This window comes from Rhinoraja longicauda, chromosome 25 (assembly GCF_053455715.1).
Source record: "Rhinoraja longicauda isolate Sanriku21f chromosome 25, sRhiLon1.1, whole genome shotgun sequence".
NCBI classification, from domain to species: Eukaryota; Metazoa; Chordata; class Chondrichthyes; order Rajiformes; family Arhynchobatidae; genus Rhinoraja; species Rhinoraja longicauda.
In genome coordinates this window covers 14,576,218-14,593,174 of record NC_135977.1, presented here as the reverse complement: position 1 = coordinate 14,593,174, position 16,957 = coordinate 14,576,218, and the positions used below count along the sequence as shown (strand labels likewise).

The following is a 16,957-nucleotide window of genomic DNA, read 5'->3' as shown; positions in this document are numbered from 1 at the left end:
CGCACATGTAAAGACTTTAAGTAATGGATGAAATTCTTTGTATTTCTTCTGTTTTTTTGTTTATTTTGTTTTTTAATTGATGTCTTTTAACATGTACGAAAAAAAATGATAGAAAGAAAGAAAGAAAGAAACTTAATCATCTTCAAAGAGTATGTTTTTAACTAGTTTAACAGCATGGGACTGGATATATTTTGAGTTGGCATAATGTTTTGAATTTCAGGAGGAAACTTGAACCCAGCAATGAAACATTTAAACATTATGGTGCCCTGTAATGGGGGGACTATGTATAAACACAGCTGTAATTTCTACATGGTGAAACCAAAATGTATAAAAATGGCCTTTATTAAAATGAGATAATGTGGACTTTAACCACGTGATTTTTTTCTATTACAAATCTCCAATTGTGGAGTACAGAGGCAAATAAATAAATGATGGGTCTTTGTCCCAAACATTATGGAGGGCACTGTACTTGGAATAACTACCACAGAGAAGCCCATGGGAAGAATGACAGTTGAGACAAATGAATGTTACACATTCTTTTAGCTGGGTTATATGCCCAAGCATGTTGACTTTGTATTCATTAAGTAAGTCTACACAAAAATGAATCTTGTTTTTAGTAAAGGCGCAGTTCGATGTTTTTAAGCATGTTTGTTAATGCTTTGTGTTTCTGTGGTTCACTGGAGGGGATTAGGTGTGAGTTGTTCGAACATTACTGTAGAATCTTAAAAAGGCACAAAATCATTTAGGGGAGGCAAATGATGGTCTCTTCTTTCTTTATCCTGCCAAAATTTTAATCATTCCTTTGCTCAGCTGCAGAGGTTGGAATCTGCACAGGAGTCAGGAACCAGGTAAGGAAGGGTTAGTGCTCATTCCCCAATGCCCCATCCAACTGAGCAGTTTGACCCCAAAAGAAGTTAGACTGATTTGACTACCTCAAAACAAAGACATATGAGCTCTCAGATACCTGGTCATTGAAACACTATACCTGAAATGTTTGTTACCACAATTCACTTCAAAGAAGTCCATAGCACCGATCTAAACAACATGTTGAGATTGAATATCTAGGTTAACATTCTTCTTCTAATCATGTAAGTGCATACACAGAAAAATACTTGTTATTATGCTTTGAGTATCGATCTTATTGTAACAGATGAGATTATATTCCTATCATATCATCCCCTTACACATTGAGGCCAGGGTTGACTCTATTACAGCAGCATTTGCATCATATCTATTAGACCTCTTATCAGGTTGCTGTTTGTCTGATAAACTCGCCGTCCCTGGCTTTCAGTGTCCTGAGGTACTTGTTCTGAAACATACTTGAATATTATACTAAAGCTGCACCGTTAACTGGGATTTCGTCTTGACTGGTCCTGAATGATATCTCCTTTGTTGTGCATTCCTCAAAACGTACTCCTCTGGTGCTTTTACACCAACTTCATGCGTGACATTAGCATCATGTGCGAATGCAGTGAAATTTGCTTGCTGCCTATTTATTGCTGCTGAATGCGATAAAAGAATACATACTGCAAGTCAGCATAATGTACACCATTTTCAACTGAAACAACCTTAGTAACACAAATGAGGCAGCTTCTGTGGATTGTAAGGACAAAACTGAGGAAAATGTCCTCAGGGACAGATAAACTCGTGTCAATTTGACAAGGGCTAAAAAGTTGGTAGATTCAAAGGAGAAACAAGATCAGAGGATTGGGGAAGACAAGAAGCATTAAAATAAAGAGTACCTTAAAATTCAGAGGAATGAAATAGAGGGCAGACTAAGGCACATTTAAAGCACATGTGCACAGCAGGGGCAATAGTGTTAGGGGTTTACAACATCTTTAGATGAATTGGGGAAGAACATCAGTTCAAAGATATTGTCACTATTATCATCCTCTCTTATTTCTCTTTTTTTTTCATTCTGTTCATTCCTTTTACAATGTCTGGGCTTTACTGACAAGGCCATCATTTATTGTGCACTCCATGTGAACTTGGCAAGGTGTTAGTGAGCTGCCCTCTTTGCCCTCATACCTATCCTTCCACTGAAGGTGCTGCCATAGTACTGCTACCGAGCGATTTCAACATGTAGGCTCCATGTCAAAGAACCAACAATATATTTCCAAGTCAAGATAGTGTTTCCAAGCTACACACAAAATGTTGGGAGTAACTCAGCGGGACAGGCAGCATCTCTGGAGAGAAGGAATGGGTGATGTTTCAGGTCGAGACCCTTCTTCAGATTGGTTAGGGACTGCTTGTTTCTAAGCTGCCTTTATCTTTCATTATGTGTATTGTGCACACTATGAGCTTCATTCATCCCAACACCAGGAGTTTCATTTATGCAGATGACCTGTGTATTACAACCCAGTGCTGACTTCCTTGAGGCAGAAGCTATTCTGTGTGAGGCTTTAGTCAACCTGTCCTCACACTACAAAGAGAATCAAATGGGAGCCAATCCATCTAAAACCCAAGTCTGCACCTTCCACTTGAAGAACAAGTATGAAAATCGAAGGTTGAAGATCATATGGAATGGAGTCAGATTGGAGCACTGTGACAGTCCAGTTTATCTCGGTGTGACTCAATCTCTGTCCTACAAAGCACATATCACCAAGCGTAAAGGAAAAGTCAGTTCCAGAAATGCTCTTCTTAGCAAGCTGAGTACCTAAAAATGGGGAGCAAATTCTAAAACCATTCGATCAACAGCTCTGGCTCTCTGCTTCTCCACTGCTGAGTATGCCTGTGCAGTATGGGAGCGCTCAGCTCATGCAAGGAAGATTGATCCTGTGCTAAACACAAGCTGTCGCTGCATCAGTGGATGCATGAAATCTACCAAGACTGACAACATCTACCTACTCTATGGCATTGCACCTCCTGGAATTAAAAGAGCTGTAGCCAGTCAAAAAGAACGCCTCAGACAATCAGAGGATGAAAGACACCCCCTACATGACCACCCTTTGCTACCTCAGTGTTTGAAATCATGTAGAAGTTTCCTCTCTTCTGTCCATCCCCTGGACTGCAGTGCATCGTCCAGAAGGCTCAAACTCTGGGAAAAGAAACTAGAGAAATCTCCGGAAGACATTCACATGGCAATCGATCCCTCTGAAAAACTCCCACCAGGTTGTGACCAACCGTGGATGACCTGGCACAGTCTCACCAGACTGCGGACAGGCTATGGAACATCTCCTGAGCTGTGACCTGCTGCATGACATATGCACTGTAAAGGATCTTGCAGAGGCCAACGACATGGCACTAAAATTTGATCGCTATTGGCAAACAGTTGGTGATGACACAAATTTTTTAAAACTATAAGCTTCATGCAAACAAGGAATTACATTGCACCTTGGTGTATATGGCAATACGCTAATCTGAATCTGAAAATAACAAATAAAAAACAGCCTATTTCCCCATATATGCTGACAATAGCCTTCTCTCATGACCAGCCCACTGCCTTTAAACACAACATCTAGATACTGGAAGAAAATAAATTCCGATCAACTCAATATTGAGACTGCTACCATCTATAGTTGTTGCCTCACACTCCATTCCCTGTGACTGATTCCATCCTCTTCCCTGGAAACTCAAACTTAGCAAGACTGTTCTTGACCTCATTGTCTTATTTGGTCCAAATTAGCATTGGATCACTCCCATTGGAGACTACTTTTTTTCTACCTCCAGAGCAGCCACAGCTTCTCCACCGTGACAGCCATTTCCGTGCTTTCATTACCTTGAGACTTGGCCATTGGAATCCACATACACAAGCCTCCTTCATTACATTTGCCGTACATCTGAAGTCATCCAAAACGCTACTGCCCCCCACCCCCCCCCCCCACCCGTGCTGACCTACTGTTTGAGAATCTACTCCAATGTAAAATTGTCACCCACATTTTCCGATTTTTCATGGACATTTCTTCACTATCTCTGTAATCGTCCCTAGATTGCTAATGAACAGGATATCCGTGTTTTTCTATTTCTGGCCTCTTGAAGCACTCTGATTTTAATGGTATGAGGTCAGATGCTTGGTTTCAAACTATGAAATTGCACTGTTTTCGGTAGATTTACTTTTTTGGTAGATTTACTTTTTTGGTAGATTTACTTTCTTTCTCTATGAAACAGTTCTATGATTAAGCTCGTAATCATCTGAAATAATCTCTCTTTATGAAGTTTGATAATGCTCCGGTGCAGAGTCTGGGGTGTTTTACTGCTTTCAGTTAAATAACATGTGATTGATGGAAAGAAGTGACTCGGTTGAGTATTCTGAGACAGAGTTGATTTCGTTGGAGATTAGGTGCAGCAGGGAGGCTGCTGAGTATTTTCAGCGCACCATTATTCAGGGGAAGGATATGAATCAGCAAATGTTAGAGGGGTGTAAAACCAAACGTTTGTGATAAAAGGATACTTCGGTTATACCGATATGGACTGGAGAAAATTGTAATGAGCGTAAAAGAAATTTCTAAATTATAAAACTAGACTTTATTTATCTGAATGTTATCAAGACAACAAGATTGCAAGCAGTAATGGATCTAATTCCACAGAATTAACATTCAGTGAGAGAACATGTGAAGGTTAGTGATCACAATATCAAAAGATTTAGAACTGTTCAGAAAAGCACAATGAATTAATTTTGAAGAAGGGTCCCAACCTGAAAAGTCACCTATCCATTCTCTCCAGAGATGCTGCTTGACCCTCTGAGTTACTCCAGCAATTTGTGCCCATCGTTGGTATAAACCCAGCATTCGCAGTTCCATTTTATTACATAATTAATTAATAAAGATGGATATCTCATTTATGAGATTGAATTACACTGATCTGAAAAGGGCTTAGGCCTTGGATTAGAAACAAGGACTGCCATGTACAAAGACCAGGCATGCTGATAGGAGAGGAAAGAACCGGCTCTCAGAAAATTGGAAGTACAACATCGCAAAAGAATACAATCAATGAACCCGTGGAAGAGAAGGTAACCGAGAAGCAGGATAGGATTAAGATACATAATGATGAAGTTCCAAAGTAGTTAGCAAAAACTTAAGTATTGAGTATCATTTAGCCCAAAGGGGATGATTCTGAGGTTGTGAGTTACAAAAATGTCAGAAATTCTTGAATACAAGGGCTACAACGCTTTTCCCCGTAAGCAGCCCCTTGGTGTCAAGGACGACCAGTTTCCACAACAGCCCATGCATTGTGAGGGCTACAGAGGCTCTGCCACAAGTGAGACAGAAGGTGGTGAGTGGGTCAAGCAAGTAGCAGTTATGGGAGGTGAGGCGCTCCTGTTGCTGTTTAAATTAGGCTTTGCAGCATGAACTTGAAGCTTACATTGCCATCCCGGAAAGACATTTTCCACTTTGAGTGCTTATGGGCCAAGAATTTCCATATATCAGTGAAGGCATTACACTTTTTCAAGGAAGCTTTGAGATTATTATTGAATCGTTTCCTTTGACCTTGTGGTAGTCTCTTGCCATGACTGAGCTCAGAATAGATTCCTGTTCCAGGAGTCTTATTTTGGGCATGCAAATTTCCTAGCCTACTCACTGGAGCACTAGGGCCTCAGTGCTAGATGTTGGCCTGAGAGAGGATGCTAATGTTAATTCTCCTATTCTACCATAAAAGTGGAAACCTTGGTGCATACAAAATCCTTCAGAGCATTGCTGTTCGCATCCTTTACAGGAAGAAATAAAACAAGCAACTATCATCTAGACCATCTTATCTGGGCAGTGAGGAATAACGAGAAACAAAATTATTTGCCTCTTCAAAAAACAAAACAACATACACAGATTTGCTAAATGCAAATTGCATCTAATTTGGTTGACTTCTGCAATGAAATAGTGATATGGCTGACTGACAAACTGTTTTAAAACAGAAGAAAGCAGCAGTGAACAAATACTGAAAATTGAAGAAAAATTGCAGATACTGGAAATCTGTAATAAAAACCAGAAAATGCTGGAGATGCTCAACAGGTGGGGCACATCGAGGGAAAGTGAAACACAGTTAACATTTCAGGTCTCAGCCTTCCCAATCCTCTTTCAGGTCTCAGCCTTTCCAGCCGTTTCTGTTTTGTATTATCACTGTGAACAGCTGTTTCTCAGACTGGAGGGAAGTGTGTTGTGATGTTCCCAGCAGTCAGCTTTCAGAATACCACTTTTTAATTTATACTGACCCGTTTTGTTCAACAGGAGTATAATTTAAAAGTCTGCAGCTGACACATAGTAAACAATGAGGAGGATAGTAGCATATGTCAGGAGGATGTCGTCAGACTGGTAAAATTGGGCAAACATATGTTGGATTATACTTATGCGGAAGTGTGAAATGATCTATTCTCATTAGCAAAATGAAGAAGGGGAGTATAAATTACAATTTTAAAGGGAATGCAGGATCAGAGACACCAGAGGTGTATACACAAAATGTTCAAATGTGCCCTAACAAGTGAATAAAACTCATGTTAAGCACACTGGACTGTTGGCTGAAAAGGAATGGAGATAGGAACAATTCCTGTCAGGAAACCTGGCAACGTGGGTTTCCCACCCAACAATATCAACAAGACGAAAGAGCTAGTTACTGACTCCAGGAAACGGGGGTCTGAGGGTTTTGTGCATGGCCCAGTCAGCATCAGTGGAGAGGTTTCTGGTTCGCCCACAATGAAGCCACGGCCAAAATAAACACACCAATGCCTCTATTTCTTCAGAAGATAAAGGAAATTTGGCATGACTCCAACATCCCATACCAATTTCTATGATGTATCATAGAAAACATCCTATATGATGCATCATTCTTGGTTTGGTAACAGATCTGCTCAAGACTGCAAAAAATTGCAGATGTTGGGGAGAAGGCACGCGCCACCAGATTCAGATCTTCTTTCCCACCATTATCAGCTGACTGAACAGACCTCTCATAAGCGAAAGCTGTAATTCTGATTTTCCAATCGAAATCACTGTTCCCCTTGCATTTTTTTTCTATCAGCACTTTTACTGTAGTTGTAACACTCTACTCTGCACTCTGGTTATTTGCCGACACCGGTGAACATCCAGGCAATGGACATCGAGAGGGTGGATTCTTATGTACCTGGGTGTCTACCTCAACAATAAACTGGACTGGACTGAAAACACCGATGCGCTATACAGAAAGGGCCAGAGCAGACTTTATCTGCTGAGGAGACTCAGGTCCAAGCTGTTGCTACTGACTTCTGTACATTAAACAGTTAAAGAGTTAACCAAAATGTGAAACCTGAATGATCTTCAGATTCTGGCAGTTTCCAATGCAGTGCTTCAAAGAAAGCCAATAAGGAAACTAAATAAGATCCTGTGCCATAATCTTCCAAATCTGTGTCTATTCAAAAATTCTCCCTTCAGATTTAAAACTGCATTTCAGGAAGATGCAAGAGAGACAAAACAGGAAATTATAAGTCAGATTTAGATCAGTTATGAGGAAATTATTTTCCGAGGGGTTGCACATGGAACTGAAAATTATATATTTAGTGACTTTTCCTACTTCACCCGTTATGATGAAAAGGTTGTCACTGATAAAACAGCTGATCATGGTTGGACTCAGGTCACTACCCTGAGGAACTCTGCAGTGATATCCTGAAACTGGGAAACTTGGCCCCCAATAACCACAAATATCTTCCTTTGTGCAAGGTATGACTCCAACTACTGGAATGATGTCCATTAATTTCATTTCTACCAGAACTCCTTGATGTCACACCCAGGCAGGTGCTGACCTGATGTCACTTCACCTCTGGACCTCAGTTCTATGGATTGAGGCTAACCAAATCTAAGCTTTTGCACTTCTGAAACCCAAACCATGCATCAGTGAGCAGGTTCTTGTGTTGATTGATGATATCTTGCAGCACTTCGAATGGTAGTACACGGTGAATGGTAGGACTCTGGGGAGGATTGTAGAGCAGAGGGATCTAGGAGTGCAGATGCATGGTTCCTTGAAAGTGGAGTCGCAGGTAGGAGTCGTGGTCAAAAAGACTATTGGCACCAGTCAGAGTATTCCGTATAAAAGTTGGGAGATTCATGTTGCCAGTATATAGGACGTGGTGAGGCCGCATTTAGAGTATTGTGTTCAGTTCTGGGCACCATGTAATACGAAAGATATTGTCAAGCTGGAAAAGGTACAGAGACGATTTACAAGGATGTTGCCAGGACTCGAGGGTCGGAGCTGTAGGGAGAGGTTGAGTATGTTGGGTCACTATTCCTTGGAGTGCAAGAGGATGAGGGGTGATCTTATAGAGGTGTATAAAATCATGAGAGGAATAGATCGGGTAGATGCAAAGTCTATTGCCCATAGTAGGGGAATCAAGGACCAGAGGACATAGGTTTAAGGTGAGGGGGAAAAGATTTAATAGGAATCTGAGGGGTAACTTTTTCACACAAAAGGTGGTGGGTGTATGAATGAGTTGTCAGAGGAGGTAGTTGAGGCAGGGACTATCCCAACGTTTAAGAAACAGTTAGACAGGTACAGGGATAGGACAGGGTTGAGGGATATGGCCCAAAGGCAGGCAAGTGGGCCTAGCGTAGCTGGGACATGTTGGCCGGTGTGGGCAAGTTGGATCAAAGGGCCTGTTTCCATGCTGTATGACTCTAGGACTCTCTTGATGATTGAGAGCAGACGATTGGATCATAATTAGCTGGGCTGTATTTGTTCTGATTTTGTTATGGACAGGACATACCAAGACAAGTTCTACATTGTCAGGTAGATTCCAGTGTTGTAACTGTACTGGAGCAGTTTGGCTAGAGGGACAGCTGGCATCTACAGCAGTACATTATATTCTGTAGTTGTTTTTTTAAATCAGTTGGAGAGAATTAAATTGGCTGAAGGTTGGCGTTTATATCTGTGGAGATGTCAGTCTGAAGCTGCAAAGCATTGTCCAGTTGGCACGTCTGGCTGAGTTTAGGTGCAAATGCTTCAGCCTTCTCTTTGTCACACACATTTTGGGCTTGGCTATTGTTGAGAACGGGGATGGTATTTTGTGTCCAGTTATCTTAACAGCTTAATATTGTACGGATACAAATTCTACAAATCTTGCTGCCACATTTGTCAGTAAAATCCTATCCTATAAAATGGTACTCTGTGACATTCATCAATGCATTTTATATAACTGATTTAAAAAAGAAATATACAAAATAATGGGGAGAGATTTAGCAATGAAGTGAAAATAAATAAACAAGTTGAATGGTGGAAAAAAATGGATGGAGTGAAACCCAGGAATGAGTAGGTAAACATATGATGAGTGTTTGATGGCACTGGGCCTATATTCGCTGGAGTTTAGAAGGATGAGGGGGGTATCTCATTGAAACATACAGAATAGTGAAAGGTTTGGATAGAGTGGATATGGCGAAGATGTTTCCACTAGTGGGAGAGTCAAGGACCAGAGGTCATAGCCTCAGAATTAAAGGACGTTCTTTTAGGGAGATGAGGAGGAATTTCTTTTGTCAGAGGGTGGTGAATCTGTGGAATTCTTTGCCACAGAAGGCTGTGGAAGTAAAGTCAGTGGATATATTTAAAGCAGAGATAGATGCTTGATTAGTACGGGTGTCAGAGGTTTATGGGGAGAAGGCAGGAGAATGGGGTTAGGAGGGAGAGATAGGTCAGCCATGATTGAATGTGGTAGTAGACTTGATGGGCCGAATGGCCTAATTCTACTCCTATCACTTATGAAACCAATGTCACTTTGGAAGAGAGTCCAGAGGTACTCGCTATTTCGTCTGGAGTATAACCCTGGTGTCTGAGAGTACAAGAGATGGATAGGTTTCAGGACTATTCATCACTTTAGCAAAGTTTCATAAAGTATACGTAGAAGGTAATAATGAAGGGAATGTTTGAATTTCTCCACTATTCAGAAAAGGGAATTTTGTATGTTATGTGGATACTCATATTTCTGTTTTGTTAATTTGAGAAAGGAAACTACACTGCTATTTATATCCGTATAATTCTGAAGTTCTAAAATGCATACTTACTTTCCTTGGTCAGGTGTCCTTTGAAGCATGGAAGATACTCTCAGCAGTGTATTATGGTCCTTCAGTTGCGATAGAACATCAAGTAAGATAACAATTGAACGGTTCATATGTGAGGCAAAGCTGCCGGGACGGTCAATTTCATCCACAGGAATGCGCCAGATTCCCTATAGAGATCAAAAAAAAGTTTGATTCCTTCAACATTCATCTTTGAGGATTAAAGACGACCACATAAGCATGACGTAAAACAATGACACAAAACAACCACATTAAAAGAAGTTGAGGGAGAATCCACACAATAGTTATTTGTTCTTTAAAAGTTTAGGTCGAACTCATGATGATCATAGTTCAGTCCATTAGAGCACAGATCATACCCAATAATGCGACCCAATAACATATCACAATAAGTTGTTCGAGAGGTTGCCTGACCCGCTGATTTACTCCAGCATTTTGTGTCTATCTTTGGTATAAATCAGTATCTAAAGTTCCTTTTTATTTCATTCTGCTGCACTCCGTGTTTGTCTCCCACAAAAGTAAAGCTAAGTACATTTGTTCATTTGGTTCCCGTATTCGATTATCTTCTTCCCTTTCATCCACCTAACCAACCTAATCTTGAATGTTGACGGTGCTGCTGACACCTCCATCTCTTGGAGTGAATTTCACAGCTTCCCAACAGTGTATTCACAGGTTTGTTATCTCTTCTTTTCTAAATCTTGTACATTTTATTTTGTATTGATGGCCTTTGAACTATGGAACAGTACAGCACACGAATAGGCCCTTTGACCCACAATGTCCACACCGAACATGATGCCACGTTAAACTAATCTCCTCTCCCTGCACATGATACATTTCCCTCCATTTCCTGCATATACATGCAGCCTTCCAAAATCCTGTCAGAAGGCACCATCATATCTATGTCAACCACCACACTTGGCAGTGCGTTCCTCTCTCTGCGTAAAATACTTGCCCCGCACATCTCCTCTAAATTTGCCTCTCTCACCTTAAAGTGAGTCCTCTAGTCTTTGACATTTCCACCCTGTTTCCTCTATCTATGTCTCTCATATTTTAAAAACTTGAAAAACCTTTATCAGATCTTCCGCCGCCCATCAACCTTGCAGTGAAAACAATCCATGTTTGTGCATCCTCTACTTATAGCTAATATCATCTTATCCAAGCAGCATTCTAGTAAGTCCCTTCAGCACCCGCTCCAAGGCCTCCACATCCTTCCTGTAATGTGGCAGCCAGATCTCCAAACTCCAATACTCCAAAAGCAGCCTAACGAAAGTCATACAGAGCTGCAGTATGACGTTTTGTCTCTTATACTCAATGGCCAAATCCTCTCCCACTCCACTATTTCATTGATAGGTTAATTGTGGTCAATGGCCCTCTGAAAATAGTTATACACACTGCCTTGAAACTGTCTCAGGTATAAACTAAGTTGGACACGCTGGCCACTTCGAGTCACCCTGAAAAAGTACCCTCCGCTGCATTGCTTGTCATTGGCACGTTAATTCTCTACCACTTTAGCATTTTCTGCAATCTTCCAATTATTATTCTAATTATTGCAAATTATTGTGAATATGTAGAAACATCTTCAGTAAGTTGCCAGTGGTGAGCAGTGGTTTATAACCACCGAAAGAGGAAACCATTTTGATAAATGAATCCTCCAGGACATCACGACAGGTACCTTCACCTAGAGTTAGTGGTCCTTTCTCAACAAACTAAGAGAATCTTGATCCTTTTGGTGGGGATGATTTTGAGTGAAATCTCACTGAGGTTAGCAGAACAGCTTTACTGTGCATCTGGTAATAATTGTGCACTGGGAAGTGAGAATTACAATTAATGCTGCTAATCCTATGCCTCAAACACTGAGCAACAGTAAGTACTAGTCAGAATGCTGATAGCAGGGTTCAGCCAAAAGTAAAATCCAGGCTCTTGAATTTCTCTTTCAACTCTATTTCATGAAGTGAAATTTCACCTGCTTTTTTTTTAATAAGCATTCAAGGCTAACAACACTCCTTTGTTGATGACGATCTCCCAAATATGCTCTGATGTCAGCAAAGCATTTTAAAAGCATTTCAAAAGCTATTTTTTAATTAATGGAGGAAACAACGGCAGGAGCATTGACTTGATCATAATCCTACCAAATCATGAGGTTACAGATCAGTTAGTATACAGTTTGAAGGTCCAACCTTTGGAAGACTGTAGACAGAATGAAGAAATTTCTTAAAATTATGCTTATGAGGACAAACTAAATGTAAGAATCAACACAAAATGCTGGCGTAACTTGGTGTAACAAGCAGCATCTCTGGAAAACATGAATTGGTGACCGGGTCAGATCCTCTTCAGACTGATTGTGGGGGGGGGGGGAGGGGGGAGAGGTTAAGAATACTGGAAGCAGGACAAAGCCTGGTATGTAATAAGTTGATATAGATGAGGGGCAGAAGGTTGGACAAAGGCCAAAGATGAAAAGAGAGAAAGTGCAGCACAAAAGAATTGAAGAGTTGTGAATTGTGAAGCTAGAGGAAGGAATGTTGGTGAAAGGGGAGGGGGAGGCAAGAAATAGGACATACCTATTTCTCCTCTTCTCCTTCCACCAATATTCTTTTCTCTAGCTTCACAATTTGCAATTTAATTTTCTGCTCTCACACCATCTGTCCTTTCATCTCTGGCCTCTGTTCAACCATGTATCTATCAAAAGCCAACCCCCTCACCTATATCAACTTACTACCTGCCTCCATGTTCTCCAGAGATACTGCTTGACCTGCTGAGTTACTCCAGCAGGCCGTGTCATTTTGTAGTAAACCAACATCTGCAATTCCACGTTTCTAAATACAAGAATCTCTAAGAATCAGAGACAGTCAATTGTAAGGATTCAAATGTTTAAACATTCCAATAGGTTAAATGTTGGAAAAATTACTTTAACTGCTTTGTTTATCAGTATCAAGGTCATTAAGTTAAGATCATCGCAAAAGAAAAAGTGTATTCTGTTAAGACTGTGAAAATTGTTACACATTAGGTTTAAACTAATTTGGCAGGGGGTTGGGATACAGCATGGAGCTAGTATAGGGGGTGAGGAGAAGGAAAATATAGAAGAAAAAACTGGTCAGATTGGGAGGCAGAACAAGAATGCCCCAGCACAATGGGGTAGGGCAAGTCTGAACGGCATTTATTTTAATGCAAGGAGTATTGGAAGCAAGGGGGATGAATTGAAGGTGTTACTGAACACATGGGAGTACGACATTGTTGCCATTACGGAAACATGGTTGAAGGAAGGGCAGGACTGGCAGCTCAATATTCCAGGGTATAGAATCTTCAGGAGAGACAGAGAGCAGGGGAAAAAGGGGAGGGGGTGTTGCAGTATTAATCAAATAATCTATTTCTGCTGTAAGAAGGGATGACATATTAGCGGGTTCCTCAAATGAGGCTATTTGGGTGGAATTGAGAAATAGAAAAGAGGCATGCACCTTACTGGGTGTATACTACAGACCCCCAAACAGTCAGAGGGAAATAGAAGAACATATTTGTAGGCAAATCTCGGGGGTGTGTGAAAACAACAGGATAGTAATAGTAGGGGATTTCAACTTCCCGAATATTGATTGGGATAGCCAAAGTGTCAAGGGCCCTGAGGGTGCAGAGTTCCTAAGGGTCATCCAGGAGGGCTTTTTGAGCCAATATGTTGAAAGTCCAACAAGGGAGGGGGCGGTATTGGACTTAATCTTGGGAAATGAGGCCGGACAGGTGGCTGAAGTGTCAGTGGCAGAGCATTTTGGTGACAGTGATCACAATTCAGTGATATTTAAGGTGGTAATGGAAAAGGATAAAGAGAGACCAGAGGAAAGAGGAAAATTTCTAAATTGGGGCAAGGCCGATTTTAATCTGATAAGGCAGAAGTTGGCCCTGGTGGACTGGGATCAGCTTCTCGTGGGGAGGACCGCATCAGAACAGTGGGAGTTATTCAAAGGAATAATTGAAAAAGTACAGAGGAAGCATGTTCTCCTAAAGTTTAAGGGTTGGACAAACAAGTCCAAAGAACCTTGGATGTCGAACGATATAATAGGATTGATTCGAAAAAAAAGGGGGGCTTTTGGAAGGCATAAAGAACTTAAGGCACAGACATCATTAGAGGAATACAGAAGGTGTAGGGCGGTTCTTAAAAAAGAAATTACGAGAGCAAAAAGGGGCCATGAGATAGCACTAGCGGGCAAAATAAAAGAAAATCCCAAAGTGTTCTATAAGTATATCAAGGGTAAGAGGATAACGAGGGAAAGAGTGGGGCCATCAGGGACCATAGTGGAAAGCTGTGTGTGGAGCTAGAGGATGTAGGAGATGTTTTAAATGAATTTTTTGCATCTGTTTTTACGAGGGAGGAGGGCGATGCGGACTTAGAAATGGAGCAGGAGGGTTGTGATGTTCTTGAGCATATTGCTTTTGACAGGGAGACGGTGCTGGAGGCTCTGGCAGACTTAAAAGTGGATAAGTCTCCGGGCCCTGACGAGATGTATCCCAGGAAGCTGAGAGAGGCAAGGGAGGATTGCGGGGGCTCTGGCACAAATTTTCAGAGCCTCTCTTGCAACAGGGGATGTACCGGAGGACTGGAGGATAGCTAATGTGGTGCCATTATTTAAAAAGGGCAGTAGGGATAAACCTGGGAACTACAGGCCGGTGAGTCTGACATCGGTGGTGGGGAAGCTGCTAGAAAAGATTCTGAGAGACAGAATCAGTCTTCACTTGGAGGATCGAGGGTTAATCAAGGATAGTCAACATGGCTTTGTTAAGGGAAGGTCGTGTCTGACTAACTTGATTGAATTTTTTGAAGGGGTGACCAAGGAGGTAGATGGGGGTAGAGCAGTGGATGTGGTATACATGGATTTCAGTAAGGCTTTTGACAAGGTCCCACACAGGAGACTAGTCAAGAAGGTAAGAGCCCATGGGATCCAGGGCACCTTGGCAAAATGGATAAAAAACTGGCTTAGTGACAGAAGGCAGAGGGTGATGGTAGAAGGTTGCTTCTGTGACTGGAGGCCGGTGTCCAGTGGGGTGCCGCAGGGATTGGTGTTGGGTCCCTTACTGTTTGTAATCTACATTAATGATCTGGATGTCAACGTACAGGGCATGATCAGCAAGTTTGCAGATGACACAAAGGTAGGGGGGGTGGTGAATAGCGAGGAAGGGATCTGCAAGCTGCAGGAAGATATAGATGAGATGGTCAGATGGGCGGAGCAGTGGCAGATGGAATTTAATCCTGAAAAGTGTGAGGTGATGCACTTTGGCAGAAATAACTTGGAGAGGGAGTACACCATGAATGGAAGGACCCTAGGGAAGACAGGGGTACAGAGGGACCTTGGAGTGCAGGTACACAAGTCCTTGAAGGCAGCAGGACAGGTGGACAGGGTGGTCAAAAAGGCATATGGGTTACTGGCCTTCATTAGCCGGGGCATCGAATATAAAAGTAGGGGGGTAATGATGGAATTGTACAGAACAATAGTGAGGCCACAGCTGGATTATTGTGTACAGTTCTGGTCACCACATTATAGAAAGGATGTGATAGCTTTGGAGAGGGTGCAGAGGAGATTCACCAGGATGCTGCCAGGGATGAAGGGCCTCGGCTATGAGGAGAGACTGAGCAGACTGGGGTTGTTTTCCCTGGAGCAGAGAAGGCTGAGAGGGGACATGATCGAGGTGTACAAGATCATGAGGGGCATAGATAAGGTAGATGGCGGGGAACTTCTTCCACTGGTGGAAGGTTCAACAACGAGGGGACATAGATACAGGGTAAGGGGAGGGAGGTTTCAGGGGGATGTGAGAAATAACTTTTTCACCCAGAGGGTGGTTGGAGTCTGGAACTCACTGCCTGGGGTGGTGGTGGAAGCGGGAACACTCACAACATTTAAGAGGCATTTGGATGGGCACTTGAAATGCTACAACATTCAGGGCTACGGTCCAAATGCGGGAAAATGGGATTAAAATTAGACTCTGTTTGGTAACGGGCGGCGCAGACATGATGGGCCGAAGGGCCTCTTTCTGTGCTGTAGGACTCTATGACTCTCTATGACTCTATGACATTGTTTGCCTAATTGTTTGAATGTGAGGGGAAAGTATGCGGTTAATGCCAAGATCCTTAACAGTATTAATGTGTAGAGGGATCTTGGGGTCCAAGTCCATAATTCCCTTGAAATGGCAACACAAGAAGATAGAGTGGTAAAAAAATGTGTCTGGTCTGCATGCCTTCATTGGTCAGGGCATTGAGTATAAGAGCCAGAAAGTCATGACGCAGCTTTATATGACTTGGATACAATACGATAGAACTTTATTTATTCCAGGAGGGAAATTGATCTGCCAACAGTCATAAAATACAAAATCCATGAAACATGAAATTATGATCTGGTAATCAGTCTGTAAAGGTCGGGAAGTTGGAGAGAGGACGACCATTGGCTGAGATTAAGTACCTGTTAATAGTGGTAGAAACAGCAGTTTAAAAAGAGCGCCAATAGGGCACTGTTAATCAGTCTGTAAAGGTCGGGAAGTTGGAGAGATCTCGACCATTGGCTGTGAGTGGGAATTAGAGTGCAATAAGTCAATCAGAAGAGAATACGTGGATTGGTTGATCATTTAAGTGAGAAGTCTGGTAAATTGGACAATCAGGCAATTTAAATTGGTGATATAAGCAAGACTTGCAAAAGGGTGCAGCCCTGTCCGGGAAGTGCCCAGTGAGAAAAGTGCGAGTCTTCGGCGAGGAGGGTACAATTGTTTTAAGCCTGAACTGTTTATAGACACAAGGTAATGGCGGAAAAGTTGGTGCAGTGTGTTTCCTGCAGGATGTGGGAAGATAGGGACGTCGCTGGAGCTTCTGGGAGCTACACCTGCAAGAACTGTGTCCAGGTGCAGCTCCTGAATGGACGTGTGGTGGAGTTGGAGAGGCAGTTGGATGACCTCAGGGCCATCCGGGAATGCGAAAGTTTCCTCGACAGGACCTATTGTGAGGCTGTCACGCCAAGGGTCCAGGTCGAGCGAAG

General features: G+C 42.1%; 1 protein-coding gene across 4 annotated transcripts in view; it reads right to left on the bottom strand.

Moving 5' to 3' along the window:
• cabin1 (calcineurin binding protein 1) overlaps nucleotides 1-16,957 on the bottom strand; it is a 220,037-nt gene that overhangs the window by 71,421 nt on the left and 131,659 nt on the right. For all 4 annotated transcript variants that reach the window (XM_078421329.1, XM_078421331.1, XM_078421330.1 and 1 more), the window contains one exon: nucleotides 9,945-10,108. In XM_078421329.1, the coding sequence (XP_078277455.1) occupies nucleotides 9,945-10,108 (164 nt within the window). The remainder of the gene's footprint in view (nucleotides 1-9,944; nucleotides 10,109-16,957) is intronic.